This window comes from Rissa tridactyla, chromosome 9, assembly GCF_028500815.1.
Source record: "Rissa tridactyla isolate bRisTri1 chromosome 9, bRisTri1.patW.cur.20221130, whole genome shotgun sequence".
Lineage (NCBI taxonomy): Eukaryota > Metazoa > Chordata > Aves > Charadriiformes > Laridae > Rissa > Rissa tridactyla.
The window spans coordinates 3,771,711-3,789,074 of NC_071474.1; the positions used below are offsets into that span (position 1 = coordinate 3,771,711).

At 50.0% G+C, this 17,364-nt stretch overlaps 2 protein-coding genes across 2 annotated transcripts; one reads left to right on the forward strand and one right to left on the reverse strand.

Annotated features, from left to right (window-relative positions):
* The first annotated feature begins 3,330 nt into the window (after positions 1 to 3,330).
* Positions 3,331 to 9,020, forward strand: PARP16 (poly(ADP-ribose) polymerase family member 16). Its single transcript, XM_054215314.1, has 6 exons — positions 3,331 to 3,606; positions 4,291 to 4,428; positions 5,277 to 5,483; positions 6,622 to 6,793; positions 7,575 to 7,716; positions 8,329 to 9,020. The coding sequence occupies exons 1-6, from the start codon at positions 3,421 to 3,423 to the stop codon at positions 8,471 to 8,473; spliced, it is 990 nt and encodes a 329-aa protein (XP_054071289.1). The 5' UTR covers positions 3,331 to 3,420; the 3' UTR covers positions 8,474 to 9,020.
* A 6,031-nt stretch (positions 9,021 to 15,051) lies between these two features.
* Positions 15,052 to 17,016, reverse strand: LOC128915060 (gonadotropin-releasing hormone II receptor-like). The gene is made up of 3 exons (XM_054214856.1): positions 16,510 to 17,016; positions 15,744 to 15,945; positions 15,052 to 15,461 (listed from the first exon to the last, which is right to left on the reverse strand). The coding sequence occupies exons 1-3, from the start codon at positions 17,014 to 17,016 to the stop codon at positions 15,052 to 15,054; spliced, it is 1,119 nt and encodes a 372-aa protein (XP_054070831.1).
* Between the last annotated feature and the right edge of the window lie 348 nt (positions 17,017 to 17,364).

Sequence of the window (17,364 nt, forward strand, 5' to 3'; positions counted from 1 at the left end):
CTCAGTCAGCATCGATACAGCAAACTTGTTATCTCATCAATATCTGTCATTGCCTAACTCAGCTGAGCTCGCCGTAATGGAAGCGCCATCCATTTGAAATCCCAAAGGTAGGCATCAGTTTTGGATCAATGCTCTCAGAATCTCCATTAACTCTTATGATGCCAGTGATGTTTCAGATCTATTCTGGGTTAATTTCTTCATCCCAGGATAAGTCCACAAAAGGCCTTCACTTCACTTTGAGAGACTCTCTTATGGTACTACAAGAGTGGTGGCAGGATGGGCCCAGCATCTCCAGAAGCGACGTGGTTCCAAGGAAACCCTCTGTCCTACAGCTCTCCCATCCCATTTCACCATTCTGTCCTTCTCTTCTAGCTTCTCCTCGGGGACTACCGTCCATCCCCACTCCTTAATCTCAAGCCAGGATGCTCCCCCACAGCAGAGCCCCAGCTAGCAATGCCGTATGCGTCCTGTCCACTGCCTCAAAATCAGAGCCCGGGCAGGCTCTGAGATAAAAGGCACGGCATGTTGCCTGTCACCCAGTCCTGAACAGGAGACCAACACACCTTTTGCTACATGAAACGTCTCTGCCCGTCCCAGGGGTATCAGAAGTACTCTTCCTCTCTTCTCTTCCGCAGCAAGCGGTATTTTAAACGAGGCCACTAGAACTACATCAATTCAAGAGTTCAAAATAGCAACGTAAAATTCCACCCAAAGATGCTAAAAGAGACATCTCTACCATTTCCTAATACTGTTCTTTAACAGGCGCCGTAAAGAAAATTATTACATCTAATGATTTATTAGTGAATGAAATCAGCCAATTAGTCAGCCAACGACTGATTTTCAAAGGGATCGCACACAGAACAATTTAATATAATGCGAGATAATAGACACGTCCCGAGCCGAATCACTGAATGATGTCGCTAACCGCCTGTCAGAGATATCAGATATTTACAGCAGAATAAGGCTCCACATCAGATAAAGTCAAATACATCCTCTATATCTAAGGATATAGAAATATGGAAAGGAATCTCTCCAGCTACATTTCAAGTCCAGGCAATTTACATAACTCCGGAGAAAAGGCTTTGCGTGGTGCCAGACCTCTTCTCAAAAGCCGCCCACCCATGCTGCTGGCGTGTGGGAGACCCTCTGGACCAAGCACAGGGTGGCTGCTACCCAGCCTGAGAAAGCCAAAATATAGTGGGGAACTGTCAATGTGCTGGTGGTGACACTCCGACAAACCTCCATCGGTGTGAGAAGCTCCGCAAAGAGCAGCAAAATATATAGATTTCAAGGTTTCATCCCAAACCTGCACAATAATAATCCATTACCAATATGTCAAGAAGGAAAATATGGCACGGATCCCACAGGCCGGATAATGTTTTAAAGACAAAACCACCTATAGATATCCAGTAAATCGGGTAACCTAAACTAAAGGTACCTTTAAAATCCTTTTGTCTGCATGTTGCCATTAAATATGTCAGACCCACACAAGTATTTGTGCTGTCCTAGAATTGATGGCTTCATGTTGCAGGCTCCTTCATGCAGCTGGTATCGAAAGATGCATTTTTGATAAAACGGTAAAAAGCAAATAAACAAACCTACAACTCAATTCAATTTATATCTGTCTTTGTGAAATCATTTTCAATTTAATGTAACTGTGCACAGTTATGATCTATGATCTATGCAGTTCTACCCAAAATTACAAAAGCTCCTTATATTCCCAAGCCATTCAAGTGAGTATGAGCTCTGCACTAAGGAATGAAGCTCACGTTTTGTTTGCTTTGATATCAGTTTGCCCTTAGACGGTATTTAATACAGCTGGTGTTCCTGTTCCTTATGAGTAAGGCTGCAAACTACAGCTCAGAAACGGAGCGAGACAGGCTTTGGAGATCCAGTTGCAGGATGAGAGCCCAATAATGGGCATCCACAAGCGACCTTAGCATTTTTCTGAGCATCTGCAATAGTCTACATGTGCGGCGCCTGTATCAGTTACTCCATGGATATATACAATACCCCTCCCGAATGAAGAAACCAAGAAGGGTGTTAGAAGACATCTAATATGGCTATACTTTTCCAAAATTGGTCAAATTAATGTGCACTCAGGAGACCAACAGTGTTTGGGTTGAGGAGACCTCCATCCTGCTGACAGTGACCTCTAATACATCTTGGAACTGGCGAGATGCTTCAGAACACTAACACTGTGCGGGGATTTCAGAGAGGAAGAGAGAGGATTTAAGATCCAGTTGACTGGGCCCCAATCTCAAGCAACGTAGCGACTGCAACCCGGTGAAACCACTGTAAAGAGGTTCAATCAAAAAGTAAACTCCTCTCCCGTAATTCTGCAGCGCCAGCCTGCGGGAGATGACTCAAACAAATCCGGATTCATTCTTTGAGGCTACAAGCTTGGATGATAAAGGCAACTGCTAAGGAGTAATGGCATCTATGTGCTTCTGGTTTACTATCACAGTATAGTCTGTTAAAATCAGAGCTACGTAACACTAAACTGTACGCAAAAAGCAGTCTCCCTGGGTTAGCCGTTCTGGCTAATCAGCATTGCTGTTTCGCACGAATGCAAAGCCCAGGCTGGGACTCTGCATTTGCCGTGTCCCAGCAGGGACACAACCGGGGACGAGGGCTTGGGACCCTCCCGACGCCATGCAGGGGACGGGGCACAAGCCATCAGACAGGGCCGGGGTGCAACTCACATCCCAGCACACTGCCGCCATCCCCGCCAGCCACTGTCTGGTGCCAGCCGGGCTCCTGCTCCATGTTCTCCCTGCCCCACGGGCCACAGTCCTGTCCAGTCTCCTGCTGAGGGCAGGGCGCCATTTCCCCCCTGTACCCTTCTCCTTTCTTCCTGAAAGGAAGGTGTCACTGCCTCCCTGTACACCCCTCCTGCTCTCTACCTGAGGGGAAGGCGCCATCTCCCTGCACTCTCTCCTGCTCTCTACCTGAGCGTACATTTCCCTGTACCCTCTCCCTGTCTCTATCTGAGGGGAACACACCATTTCCCTGTAACCCCTCCCGGTTTCTACCTGAGAGGAAGGCACCATTTCCCCACTCCGTACCCCTTTCCCAGCCTCCACACGAGGGGAAGGCACCATTTCCCCCCACCTCCCGTACCCTCTCCAGGTCTCTACCCGAGGGGAAGGCGCCATTCCCCCAGGCCTCCCTCCTCCCCGTCCCACGGGCACAGCCGCGGCCCCAGAGGCCCTGCCGCCGGCCGTTCGGGACAGGAGAGCTCCGGGCGCGGCGCGGGGAGGGCGGACCGAGGCGCCGGAGCGGCGCGGGGCGGGCCGAGGCGGAGCGGCGGATCCAGGCCGCGCTCCCGGCGGCGAGGCGGAAGGGGGCGAGCGCCGGCCCGGACGGGAGCTGTCGCCTCCTTGGGAGCGGCCGCCGCTCGGCAAGCCCCCGCCGGGCATGCCACCGCCCGGCCCCGGCGAGGCGGCCGCCCGCGTCAGGGAGGCGGCGGGGAGGGACCCGCTGGCCGCCGACCTGCGGTGCAGCCTCTTCGCCGCCGCGCTGCAGAGCTACAAGCGCGACTCGGCGCTGAGGCCCTTCCCGGGCCGCTACGCCGGCGGCGACAGCAAGGACTTCGAGGGGCTGGTGAGTGCCAGCGGCCCCGGCCCGGCGGGTTGTATCCGGACCGGGAGCACGGCGTTCTGCCCCCGGAGGGAGAAAACAGCCTCGCGAAAGGGCTGGGTGGAGGGAGGAGCCCCGGCCGAACCTGGCTGGGCCGCTGGGGGAGAAGCGGGCGAGGGGGCCCTCGGGGTGAGGGCGGCGGCGGCTCGGGGTGAGGGATAAAGCGGGATAAATTGTTTATGCGCTCGGGGAATCCAGGTTTTCAAAGTACGTTTGGGATTCCGGCCGATAAACCCGCCCTTGGAAACGTCCGAATGCAGTAGTGAGGTACGAAGACTTCGAAGAGCTTGCCCTGTGTGAAATCCAAATTAATTTTGAAGGGTTTGTATAAACACCCCCTGTGTTTATGCCACTGCAGATGCCGCATTGTGACGGCTTGTTTTCTTTCAGGAGCTTGTTTGATTATTCTTGCGTGCACCTTACAGATATTGCTGGTAAATATAAATATTTTATAACTTGCCTGTTGTTTGTTTTTAGGACAAGTGACAAACTTTCCCACAAACTGGATTACAAATGTTTATATCTCAGAACAGAAACTGCCTTTCAGTTTACAGCCTATTAGGGTGAAATATTGTTTTGTTTTCACTAGAGGTCTCTGTTTAATCGTAATGAGAAGAAGGAGCTTGCACTAAACGCCTGTTTTGTTAGCTTGCAGACACCAACGCTCTACCAAGCCTGAAAGAACTTCTGGAGTCTGTTCCAAACACAGAGAAAAGGACCTGGGATTTGTTCAGTTGGATTTTATCATCTAAGGTCTTCATGATACAAAGTACTAAGAAACATGAGGTAAGTTTTGAGTTCTGAAAGCCTTGGTTAGAATTTGTTTTTTAAGGCAACCTTGCACCTCAGAGTGTATTTCCTCCTGCCAGAAGTTAGCTGGTTATTGCAAGAGCTTGGCATTTCAATGTGAATGCACTTTTTTCTGTATATAGAGAGGGGTTTTTTTTAAACAAAATTTTCAGGAACTGCTTTGCAGTGTACAACCTATCAGGGTGGAATATTGTTTTGCTTTCACTTGGAAGAAATAGTTATCACTGTCACTAGTTGACGATGGGCAGTGATTGGGGTTGGTTACTCCCATTAACGTAGCATCTGCCTGCGTGTCCTAGACCAAGGTAGTCCAACTCAGGTGTACTGGAGCTAGGTCTTGCTTCTCACTGAGAAAGACATACTGTGTACTACCCCAAAAATGGAGAGACTGAGAGCCATTGAGGAACTTCTGTAACAGGGATCAAAATAGTTGTAGAGATTAGTAGCAAGATGAAAACGACTTCTCTTTTCGCATTTTTTCCTCTTCCAACATCAGCTGATGAATATGTCGTCTTAGCCGAAGTGGCACGGTAGAATTGTGATATTGCCCTTATATCATCAATTAATTCATAATCACAATTCAAGTTTTTTGGTTTTGTTTTTTTTTTTCTGGAAAGAAGAATTAGGATTTAGCTTTGCTAGCAAGAAACTGTCAGAATTCTCACTGTACATTTACTCCTGAACTGTGACAGTGTTGAATTCTAACGCAAAAAGCTTAATCAAAATACATAAAGCAATGTGAAAGACTAAGGGACAGTAAGCAAAATTTCCAGTGAGTAATCTAACTCCATAAACCAACACTTATATTCCTTCCTGTTTTTAAGTACGAGAAGATCCAAGAACTCACAGGGATGTCTGGGGCTGCTGTTCCTGCTCCGGACTACCTCTTTGAGATCGTGTACTCCGATCAAATGAATACCAAGTTTGCTGAGACCAAGGGAGAGCGGGACCTCATCTACGCCTTCCACGGGAGCCGCCTGGAGAACTTCCATTCCATACTGCACAGCGGCCTGCACTGCCACTTGAACAGGGTGAGGCTCCTGCTATTGGCACCGTCTTCTGTTGGTCGTTTGCAACTAGTGACGCTTTTTAAAAATAGGCCCAAACTCCTTTAGGGGTATGAAATGTGCTGATGACCTTACACTGCTGTTTTCACTTCAGCGTAGGCCTTTGTGGAGGGTGGTGTTGGATTTTCTAGTGCAGCCTGAGGGTAAAAACTGGAAGGAGCACAAAACCCTTTTCTCCAATGTGGCGAATGACGGCTATCCTTTGCTTCTTTGTAAGGAAGTGTAATGCCTCCGAAAGTACCAGCCTGTCTGACAGCTTACAGCTGCAAAGTACCAGTGCACAGAGGAGGAGGATAGTGACCCAGGCAATGTAGAGATTGTCTCTTTCTGCCTGGACTCAACTTTAGATGAACTAAATTGTAGGTAGTACTTGCAAATGGAGCCTTCTTTAAGTGGCCTGGCTGAGGGAGACATCATATAGGATTTGCATCTCTCTCGATTTCAACAGAAAGGCAGTTGGGACTGAGGGCTTGTTGTGCCATCTGTAAAGCAGCTTTGCCACAACAGCTGCTTAACCTCCCAGTCAACCTGGACCATGTTTTTCTCCCGCATTCTTTATGAGTAATGGCTTATCAGATAGAATGGACTCACTGGATTAATAGTTTTAGCCAGTGTGACAAATCCTCTGATTCAAAGTTATTAAAACAGTTATATTTGAAAGGAATTCAGGGTTGAAAAGTACTTCCCTCTTTTCTAGTGAAGCATGGATGCGAGTAAAGCCTTGTCTTGTTTGTGGAGGTTGGATTATTTGAATGATGGCAGTCTCAATAAATCAGTGAAATGCCTCTAACAGCGGTGCAGTCATGTTGATACAAAATACTTTTGCTGGCAAACTAAATCGAAATCCGGTAAAGCATGAATCTGTCCACACCAAGGGCTGTGCCAAGCAGCTAATGTGAGGGATGGGAGAGGGCCACTGCCCCACCCTGAGGAAGTCGTGCCAGGACAAAAACAGTGCATGGACCAGGCCCAGCACAGGTCAGAAAAGCCTTTTTTAATTTACTTCCAGAAGCAGAACGGCCAGTCTGAAAGTAAAGAACACTCGTGTGTTGTTTATAGTTTGCACTAGAGGATTTTAGGATATGTTTCTGCTCCGTTTCAGACGTCTCTGTTTGGTGAAGGTACCTATCTTACCAGTGACCTGAGCCTGGCTCTCCTTTACAGCCCTCACGGTCTTGGTTGGCAGCGAAGTACGCTGGGCTCTATCCTTAGCTGCGTAGCTGTTTGCGAGATCATTGACCACCCAGATGTAAAGTATCAGGTGAAAAAGAAAGGTGAGTCTATTGCAGTAATAACTACGTGTGGTTCATCTCTTAGCACGTCTCATATTGCAGCTTTGTGCATGCATGCTATTGTGTAAATAGATCAGTATATGGAGTATGGATACCCTTCAGCAGAAACTGGCTGCAGACTCCTCTTCCAATTGACTCCTTTTACGATTGACTGCTCAACAAATGCATAACAGCCTCATTGTCTGTGAAGCTTCTCTTAAAGTAGTATATTTAAGGGGTAGAAAATATTTCGGTGGCATCATTTGTTTTTCCTTGTTTCAGTAGTATGATAAAGTGATGTTCCATAGTGCCTGATCGTTTCACCTGCGATGGTGGAACAGAAGCATCATGAATCCATCAATAATGAGCTTTATTAAATGTCTGGGAAGCCTCTGCTCAGATTGTCCTTCTCCTTTGACTGCTTCCTGCTTGCAGGGCTCAGTCAGTCCTTCGATGTTGTTTTGCTTTCCCTGTTAACATTAGCAGCTCCTCAAGCTCTATGTGGGAGACCTGCCCCCTTATCACCCTGGTCTGGGCCATAATGCCATCCATACCAAGCATGACTAGGAGTGGTATAGCCTCAAGCAAACTTTTCGGTCTATTCTTGGATGCTAAGGGATTCGGGGGACTTCCAAGACTAGGTCTTCGGTTATCTCATTCCCGCTTTTGTGGGTGTGTTTGTGTGTGGGTTGTTTGTTTGCTTTTTTTACAGTCACTTGAAGTTGTGCATCTTTTTCTGCTTTTCTATTCCCCCAAAGACCTCTTCTGTCCTCTTCCCATTCAGATTCAGAAGAAATAGACAGAAAAAGAGCAAGAGTGAAAAACAGCGAAGGGGGTGATGTACCACAGAAATACTTCGTTGTCACAAACAATCAGCTTTTACGAGTTAAATACTTGCTGGTATATTCACAGAAACAGCATAGGAGGTAAGAGTTCAGCTGTCTAGAGCGATGAGTGTGCTCTAGCAGCCAGATAACACACATCTCATTTTTGAAAAACAACAGAAAACAAGCAAGATATGCTGCACTGCCAGAATTTGGTTTTAGCCTGTTTCCTGTGGAAATAGCTTACACCATCATGTTGCCTCTGTCTCACTCTTTGACACTCCCAGGCTCAGCGAAATTTGCTTTTTCACCAGACCTGTAAGCACTTAGTGTGTTTGAGAGCTCTAATAATCTGTTTGTGGCAGGAAACAGAGAGTGAAACTTTGATGAGCGCAGCTCTTAAAACGAGAGTGGTTTTAACTCTGCCCTTATCTATCCTAAGTGGCAGCATTCACCCAGCTGATCAACATGTGGGTACAGGCCAGGCAGTTACAGCTCCAAACCACAGAGAAAGGCGTGAACATGGGGAGAAAAAACAGGATTGTGCACGAGGCTTAGGGAAAAGGGATGGGGAATCGGGCTCTGTTAGTTACAGGGAACAGCTCTCTGGTGGTATTGCATTAGCTTAACCATTTAAAATAACAAAACCTAAGATGCTCTCTGCCAATGTGTTTGTGCATATCTGACAGACTTCATACGCTTTTCCCTTTTCAGGCCTTCTAGGCAATCTTCCTGGTTTTACACGCACCGTTTTGCCGTAATGATGCTGCTGTACCTACTGCTGCTAATCATGATAGGGGCCAGCAAATCGCCAACCTTCGTCTACTACTGGCACAGAATGTTTGACTCGAAGAGATGAATTGCCTGAGATGATAAACTTATTTTCACCACGTGCCTTAATAATAGCCAATCTGTAATGCACTGCATCTGTTCCAGAGTGCTGGAAGTAAAGGTGCCTGGAGCTTTCCAGTTCTGTCTCCAATATATTATCCTCATGGCGTCTTTCCATTTATTCTTATTTCTGTGTTTCTGTGATTCATGAGGATGCCCAGTACAGCTGAAAAGGATCACAATGGTGCAGCTTAGCATGAATCACTTGTTAAGGGTCCATGGGAAAAAGTTATTTATAGTTAATGAAAACTAAGCGTGGAAACGTTCACGTGTAACTGTTTTCTGCCAAACTGAGGTGGTAATATTTGCACAAGCTGGGAAGGAGGATTTTTCCTTATGTCAGCAGAGCAACCTGAAGGGAGCCTTACCAGTTTGTTTGCAGAAACTGAATTTAGCGATGTTTAGCATGCATCAGTGCAGATGGGGTCACCGTTAAAACTAACTTTGGGCAGGAATTTTTATATTTGAGCATAACGATTGTAAGAAAACAACAAGAAATAAAACAATAACCAAAATGGAAGAAGTTAAATGGTTTCTAGTATGTTTCCCCCCCGCCCCGGCCCCGTAAAACACCTACAAGGTTTGTGCTCCCAGGCACGAGTGTGCAGATCAGAGTCAGGCCCTCCAGCATCAATACTGCACGAGGATTATTCCTATCAAACTGCCTTCCACTTGTATTTCCTGCGCCAAGAGGAGGGAGGGTGAAGGGTTCCGCTTGTGCTGCCACCTGACAGACTTTTCGGGGTTGGGGCTGCCTGGGGTTTGGGGTCTGGTTCAACATTTCTGCCTGTGTTGAATTGTTTTCAGCCTCCCTTACTGAACAAATGGACTAACCAGCAGTAACGTGCTGACCGTTTCCCGAAACACTCGTTTGAAATGGTAGGGGTTGAACCTGGCAGGGTTGTGTTTTACGTCTGTGAACATTTGTAGCACAGTTAACTTCATGTAGACTTCACCGAGGCCTCCAGGTGACAACTTGTGCGCGGTACTACGTATTGGTGAGACGGACCGTCCACACTAACTCCTCACAAAGGGGTTGAGTGTTCTGTGGTCAGAATTATGCCAGTTACGCCATTTGTGAAGTGCTTTGGCTTCATGCCGGCGTGTAAAACCTCGGTATCTCTCAGATTCATCCTTTTTTAACCCTGAAGAAGGGCATTTTGGGGCTTTGTTTGAAAACGCACACATATAGGTATGCGCAGGTCAGTCGTGCAACAGAAGCAGGGCAATGCTCTCCCCCTCCTGGCCAAGTCCTTTGCTGTTGGTACAAAGCAACCCACAACTACCCGAAACTGAAAAAGGAGCAAAGGACCGTCCTCTGGTTAGTGACCGGGTGTGGGATACGCTGGAAGAAGAGCCCGGGGATTTGAGGCAAAGAAAAGCCAGATACGTGCCACCGCTCAAGCTTGCGGCCCGGCTTTTAGTAGTAGACTTGATAAACGCAGGTTTTCATTGCACGGTGAACCCTAAGCGCGCACACACCCCCAAAAAATCTCATCATCATATTTCCAGCAAATGAGTCTATAATTACTACTTTACTCATTAAATATTTCAAAGAAAATCTCTTCTTTCTCTGGTGTTGTTCTGGCACCTAATTGCCAGAAGTAATGACCTGGTAATCAGGGTTTTCGAACTCAAAGCTGAGAATAAGTTCGTTTACAGCATCCCTTCTTGGGGGATGGAGCTAGAAGCGTTTATTCCAGTTAATTTTGCTGCCAGAACAAATTTATTTATTCACCATACAGCTTGCAAAACAAGAACATTATAATCCAATTCCCCGTTGCCTTTTACAGTCCATTAATAATGCTCACGTCGCGTCGCCTCAGCCCAAGAAATGTACGTGCTAATTATAGCGCTGATTTGCAATTAAAACATACATAAACTAACAATTTACCGCACAACAGATACGACTACTTTATAGTAGCTTACTCCTTGATATTCCAACCGCAGAAACTTGGGGGTTGAGGCATGCATGGGGTTCCTGGGAATATTTGCCCATTTTTGGTCTGCCTCAGCGTGTTATATATAAAATTGTGCCCTATAGATGTCCGTTTAGGGGAGGTAAAGTGCCAGCCAGAAAATTAAGAGGTATTTGATACTACCTAAAGGGTGTTGCATTGTTAAAAGGCTTTTACTTCTGCAAACGAAACATCTTTAGGAACAGATGGGCTGTGGGGGCCCTTTGGAAGAGGAGGATGGGCAGCATTTGGGGGATGGATGGTGTTTGCGTCGCGGGGAAAGGCACAAACCCGGGCGCCCGCGAGTCAGATGAAAGGAGCAGATGGGGCGGGTTTTGAGGCTCTTCTGGGGGTTTCTCTTTGCATAGGAAAGTTTCCAAGGAGGAAGGAAAAGGAATGAACGCGTAGCGGCTATTCAGCACTATCTCCTAATGTCTGCCTGGGTTTTTGTTTGGCTTTAAGCCCCTGGGCTGAGCTTTCTTCCCAAGCGTGGGGCAACAGCATCCATGCAGGGAGCACGTTCCCAAGCTGACCTCCTGCACCAGGTGCTCCAGGCTGCATCCCCAGAGAGAAAAGTGCTGCGGGGGCGCTCAGGGCGGACACACCATCCAGCACTGCAACTCAATCAGCAGGTATCAAAGGGAAAAAAAAAAAAAAAAAAAAAAAAAAAAAAGGCTTTTTCTGCTTTGAGCGGTTTAAATAGACCTGCACGAAGAGGTGGCTGCAGGCAGGAGCTGAGTCCTCACGGACTCCTCTCGAGTGCCCCTTCCCTCGCGCTCCCGGGCCTGCAGGGATGCTGGGCACAGCCTCCTCGGCACTTCAGCTCCACGGCTCCGGAGCCGGGTAATGCCGCCCTCAAAGGCAACGGGAAAAATAAATACATTTAAGGTGCTCTGATTCCGCCTTAGCGGGCCAGCAAAATACTTAATATCCTACTCCCAGGCTTGTTTTCTTGTGCTCCCTGCGGATTTCGGCATGTGTTTCCCAACGTGGCGAGATGCAGTCAGCTGAATTAATGCGAGCATTGTGCCGAGCCACTAACGGTATTATGAATTAACCCAAGGTTGGCGTTAACCCCTTAAGCCACTTGCGTGGCTCTTTGAACACGCACAGGACTATAAAAAATGCTAATGGGGAATGAATCAGAATTTCCTCCCGAACAAAGGGCCGCTGTGCCTGCAGCGGGCAGCCCGGGGCAAGGTCGGGGAGTTGTAAACTATAGAGCTACCTGTGCTTATTAATATGGTCGTTACATTACTGCGGGGAACATTGAGGAACTGTTACGAGTCAGACAAATGTGAACCTGCGGTAAGTGTAAGGAGAAGTGTGGCAGCTGGTGTTTTTCAGGGGGAACAGGCAGATTTTGGGGAAGTGGGAGAATTTTCCTCCCATAAGGGGAAATAGATACTGTAGAAGTATTTTTTTTTAATCTCTCTATATAAATACGTATATACAGAGAGATCTCAGGAGCCAGCTGAGGAGCAGGGCAGGTGCTGTTGGAGACCAGGGCTTTGAGGCAACGTGGGGAGACGGAACCATGGCAGAAAGCGGGATCATCCCCGGGGCAGGGAGGAGCGCGATGCAAAAATCTTCTGCTCTCTAAAGCATGAACGGATTTAAGAAATGCAGAACCAGAAATGCAGGGACGTTCCAACCAGGGCTGGGCTTTGGTCCACCTCATCCCCAGCGACTTGGGAAAGGGCTGTCCCATCTCCCCCAGGGAGGTACTGCCCGCCCGCCCGCTCCCCCTTCCTGCCTCCGCCGGGCACAGGGCTTGGCAGCACCTTCTTCTGGTGACATTCTCCTTCTATCATGAAAGCTGTCGCTTTGGGCACCTTGCCCACACGCTGGGCTTCCCAAAACGCCGGCCTCGAGCACCAGGAACGGGAGGGAAAGCATCAAGAAGCGTGCAGAAGGAGCGGCGCTGGAGGGTCTGCAAGCATCCCGAGGGATGGGCTGTGCTTCCCCCAGGGACCAAGGTGCGCATCTTTGCCAGCATCCCAATTGTCCTACTCTTCGCCTAAAGCCAAACCTGCCTCTGGCCTCTCACCGTAACCACGGGCTGTAAAGGTGGTGGGTCCCTCCTACAAGGGGAAAAAGTGCTTCTTGCTCCTCAGAGGAGGTCTCCGAGCTCTCCTGCCCCTGTGCAAGAGGGGACAAGTGGCCTGAAATATGTGAGCTACACTGGACCTGTTCTCTCCCACTCAGCAGAAAGCAGATGAAGAATGTTTTTAGGAGATTAAAGACACTTTCCTGCCTACTTGAGGTTTGCCAGAAAACCAACACACCTTCGAGGTCTGCCTCCCATTAGCGATCATCAGTAATATAAACAGAGAGACCAAACGAGTGTCTGATGAATAAATTAGCCTTCCCTACCGCAAGTCATTCCCAGCACCTTACAAGAAACTCTTTTTCGCACCGGCCGAGCCGAGCCAGCCTGGCAGCCGCGAGCCCCGCTCCCGTTAGCGTTGCGTAATTAACCTCCAGCGGAACGAGCCCAGGAAAGCCAAACAGTGATTACGCATCTCATTGGAGTTTGGATGCTTCCTAAAGGGCTCACACTAATCCACACCAGCCGGTCCGGGCTCCTGCAGCTCTAATTGAATTTTTTTTCTCCCCGGGCAGCATGTTTAGCATAAACGATACTTAGCGTGGGGAAAGGCAAATGCTCGACACCCATCTGCAGCTTGGCATCACCCTGAGCACTGTGGCTTCACGTATCCTCACTGCCCAGCCTCAGCCAACACACAAACACCACTCGCCACCTCTCCAATTTTAATAATTTGTTAGCTGGGGCACTAGGAGACCAGTCCAGATCCTTCCAACCGATGGGAATCCACCCCCTCTTAGAGACAGGGTCGAGAAACACCCTCAGTGCCCAAAGGAAATCTGATTTCTTGGGGGTGGACATCTCCCAGCTTCTCTACACATGCAACCACAGCAAGTCAGGAATTGTTTTTAAAACAAAGCTCTTCCATCCTGATAAAGCCCAGATGCTCATGCAAAACTGCAGTCACCACAGAAACGTCCAGGGAACGGCCTTCTGCCAAGTCCAGAGATCCTGAGCTGCCCAAAGATTTCACAAAACCAAAAAAACAACCCCACCTGGCTCAGAGCTAAATTTCTCTTCAAAAGCAAAAAATGCATTTGATAACAATCAGCAGAGAATGAACAAAGAAGTAATCCACTGTTTTCAATTCCACAGAAAGGAACAACACAGCTGAATAAAGCCGCCTCTTCAACCCCCCACCCAGAGAAGAGACATCCACCTTCACAAGCAGCTTATGGCATGTTGGTGAAAAGCTAAAAATCCATTTTACTCACCACAGCTCAGGCGATGTCCTCCAGCAGCCTGCCTTGCCCTCCCAGTGCAGCCAAGGGACCATCAGCACCCAGCTGGTACCTGTGGATGCTGATGGGCCCCTCCCCCCACAGGTGGTTCCCATCACCTTCCTCGTTGGGACAGCCCAGGCACCACCTGCGGGGTGGCTGCGCCCACCCTGCTCGGGGCAGAGACGAGGTGCTGGTGTTGGGTCAAGCCGTTAAGGTAAAGAAAATGTGTATAAAGGAGAAAACAGAGAGGGCAAAATGTGGGGCTTACTCCCGTCAGCCTGTGCCGGCTGCTGGGGACGGGTCTGAGACCTGTCAGCTCGTACCCTGGAGAGGGGCTGGGGACAGAGACAGTCAAGAGGGGCTGGGCTGCGTCACCCTCTGGTTACCCCAAAAATTCTCTCACCTGCTCAGTCCTGTGTCCCAGAGAGCTGCTACGTAAGGATGTGTTCCTACCACCCCCTGCCTGCCAGAACAAGGCAGCAGGGGCTGTTTTCCTTTCTGGTTGTGCCCGAAAGGGAGAAGAAACCCTGTCCCATCCCATCCTATCCCATCCTACAGTAGTTCTTCATACTCCTGTTGCCCAAGTCCCTCCATCCCCACAGCACCTTCTCCCTCCTCGCCACGGAGGCAGCCCGGGGGGACTAATGCCCCTGCATTAGTCATTCCCCAAGGGTTTACATCCTTCCCAGGGTTTCACACATGGCCGTGGGAGAACCAGGTAGGTTCTGAGCCAGGAGAGCCAAAATTTCCAGAGAGCCCTTCCTACAGAGGGTGGAGAAAATGGAGTAAAAGCCTGTGATTGCACCTTTGCCGCCTGTCAGGGTGACACCACACAGCGCTGTGCATCTGTGCAGCTCCGGACTTCAGTGTAGGTGCAGAAGGGCACTTACAGGTTGGCCACCCTGGGACGTGTGGCCCTGGGCCATGGAGGAGCCAGCGTGTCTCCTCCCAGGGGCTGATGCTGGAAGCGTGGCAGATGCTTGATCCCAGAATCAGGGCTAAGGCATGCATAGGGTACAAAAAGGATGGTTTTCTAGCTGTCACAGGGCTGCCAGAATATGCAAGAATAACCATTAACACCCCCAAATGTTTTTCACCCTGAGTACAGGCAGGAGACATGCTCCCAGTTTCTGGCCAAAGACCCTCACCCATCAAAGCTGGGTGGCAAAACTCCTTATGCCAGTCTCCAGAACGATCCTATGGGACAAAGCAGCCCCCAAAGCTGTTCCTCCCATCTTCTTGTGGGTACGTCTCTTCAGCAGACCGTGTTGACAGTTGTCCCGTTGGAGCCCCCTGATCCCACCCCACCAGTTACACCACCATCCTTGATGTTCTTCTCCGAGACTGAGATGGGTTTGTGTCTCTCATGCCTGGTAAAGGCTGTTTCAATGCCCCTGAGACACAACTGCACATCCTCCCGAAAGGAGGGGGTGTACAGTCCATAAATGACAGGGTCGGTGCAGGTGTGCAGCAAGCCAAAGAGAAAGAAGCTGTGGTTGACATACTCTGGCATCTTCTGGATCATGGCTGGCTGGAACCAGTACCACAAGCCCAGGAGGTAGTATGGGGTCCAGCAGATGATGAAGGTGGCAACAATCACTATGGTCATCTTGAGAGTCTTCATGCGTGCCTTGGAGATGTGGTCGTTTTGATTTCTTATCAAACCTGCCAGGGAGAATCAAAAGGATAGCTGGAGATGGGAGAAAACCAGGAGAACATAACCATCTGTGACTGTGCTTCTGCCAGAGAGGGGAGACCATCTTATGGTCCGTGGCCCACAGGAAGCAGAAGACAGCAAGGAGGGGGGGGGGTGTCAAGAAGTTTGTGTAATATCCCTTACTTGGGTTACCCTTCAAAGGGTGTTGGGACAGACCCAACAGCCCTCCAGGCTGGAGCAGGTTCAGTCATAGAGTCATGGTGGACACAGAAGGGCTGGGACCTGCTTACCTTTATTGATCTTTAGCTGCTTGGTGATCTCCCAAATGATGCGGGTGTAGCAAACGATCATGACGCTCAGGGGGGTGATGTAGAGGGTGGTGAAGGTGAACATGTTGTAGACAGTTTCCTCCCAGTGCGCTCGGAAGCTCCCGTGAGTAACGCACTGGGTGAAGTTCCCTCCCGGGACCGTGTGCAGGTGGAAGAGGAAAAGCTGAAATGGAGAACCAAATAATAACTCAGAGAGGCTTTGGAAGAGGGCACCATGTCCTGCAGATGCTCCTGGTTGTGCATGGAGAGCACGTCCCTGCCGCTGTTGGACTGGGAAAGGCGCTCTGGGCACCTAACTCATGGCTACGGCCAGGGTGGATGGGATCTGATGGCTGTGAAATCCCATTTTCTGGCCACAGCAAATGTTGTTTTGGTCAGGAACTGCTCAGGTTTGTCTTGGGCTGCTCCAACATGTTTTGCAGTGGTGCAGGGATGCATTTTTAGGAGAAGATAACCGCGTGCATGAAGAATGAAAAATAGTGGACGGAATTTTTCCCCAGCCCTCAGCGTAACACTCTGATGGTGAGCAATGAATGGGTGCTATAAAGAAGGTGCAAAGCAGTGCTGAGCACCCAACACAACCACCACACCGCTTCGCTCAGCAAAGCCAATCGTGGTGGTGGAGTTTGTGGATTGGGGTGAACTTGGGGCTGCTGGGATGGGGAAGCCCTTCTCCAAAACCAACCCCAGCCTGGGCAAACCACGTGGGGAGGGCACCGAGCCCTACCTGGGGCGAAGCCAGGAGGACACTGCTGGCCCAGGCGGCGCGGAGCAGCAGCCCGTTGCGGCGGCGAGCACGGGAGAAGGGATGGAGGATGGCCGCGTGCCGGTCCAGGCTGATGACCACCAGCACCAGGGCAGCCGCGTACATGGCGAAGAGCTTGAGGAAGTTGAGGAGCTTGCAGGAGACGTCCCCTCCATACCACTGCACCGTCACATTCCACGCTGCGTCCAGGGGCATCACCGCCACCGTCACCAGCAGGTCGGCCAGTGCCAGGCTGAGGATCAGTGGCCGCACGTGGGATTTCCTCCTCTTCCTCAGCAGGCTGCCGAGCACTGCTGCGTTGCTGCCCGCCGCCAGCAAGAAGAAGATGGCCGTGATGATCACGCGGACCCTCGCCGCTTGCGTGAACCGGGGCTCGACCCAGTGCTCAGGGCAGCCGGAGGCCGAGACGTTGGCGTCTCCCTCGGTGGCGGGGCAGTGGGGAGATGCGGGGAGCTGCTCGTCACTCATCCCCTGCCGAAACGCAAGCGGCAGAGTGAACCCCCTCTTAGGGCCTGGGTAGCGTGCGGCCGCTTCAATATCAGGAGAAATGGGGAGATGATGGGATCTGCACCGGAGGCACCAGCAGCAACCTGCCAGTCCCGGCCTGTCCCTGCCTGTCCCCGCCTGTCCCCTCCATCTTGCCCGTTTTGCCGAGCTGCCGCGCCTCCCGCTCACAGTGACACTGCCCGGCTGCCCTTTTTGGCTAACCCCTGCTATAGCTAGGGTGATTGCTCACACAGACATATATTTTTAGCTCTTTGCAAGGCAGTTGAGCATCTGGGAAGCGGGAGTGATGGCCAGGACCACGGGACAAGC

What these genes read in the sequence shown, in the direction of transcription:
- PARP16 (XM_054215314.1), top strand. Translation starts at nt 3,421, where the DNA reads ATGCCACCGCCCGGCCCCGGCGAGGCGGCCGCCCGCGTCAGGGAGGCG. An exon ending in TGCACTGCCACTTGAACAGG is followed by an intron (nt 5,484 to 6,621) that starts GTGAGGCTCCTG and finishes GCTCCGTTTCAG; the next exon opens with ACGTCTCTGTTTGGTGAAGG. An exon ending in GTATCAGGTGAAAAAGAAAG is followed by an intron (nt 6,794 to 7,574) that starts GTGAGTCTATTG and finishes CTTCCCATTCAG; the next exon opens with ATTCAGAAGAAATAGACAGA.
- LOC128915060 (XM_054214856.1), bottom strand. Translation starts at nt 17,016, where the DNA reads ATGAGTGACGAGCAGCTCCCCGCATCTCCCCACTGCCCCGCCACCGAG. An exon ending in TCCTCCTGGCTTCGCCCCAG is followed by an intron (nt 15,946 to 16,509) that starts GTAGGGCTCGGT and finishes TCTCCATTTCAG; the next exon opens with CTTTTCCTCTTCCACCTGCA. An exon ending in GCAGCTAAAGATCAATAAAG is followed by an intron (nt 15,462 to 15,743) that starts GTAAGCAGGTCC and finishes TCTCCCTGGCAG; the next exon opens with GTTTGATAAGAAATCAAAAC.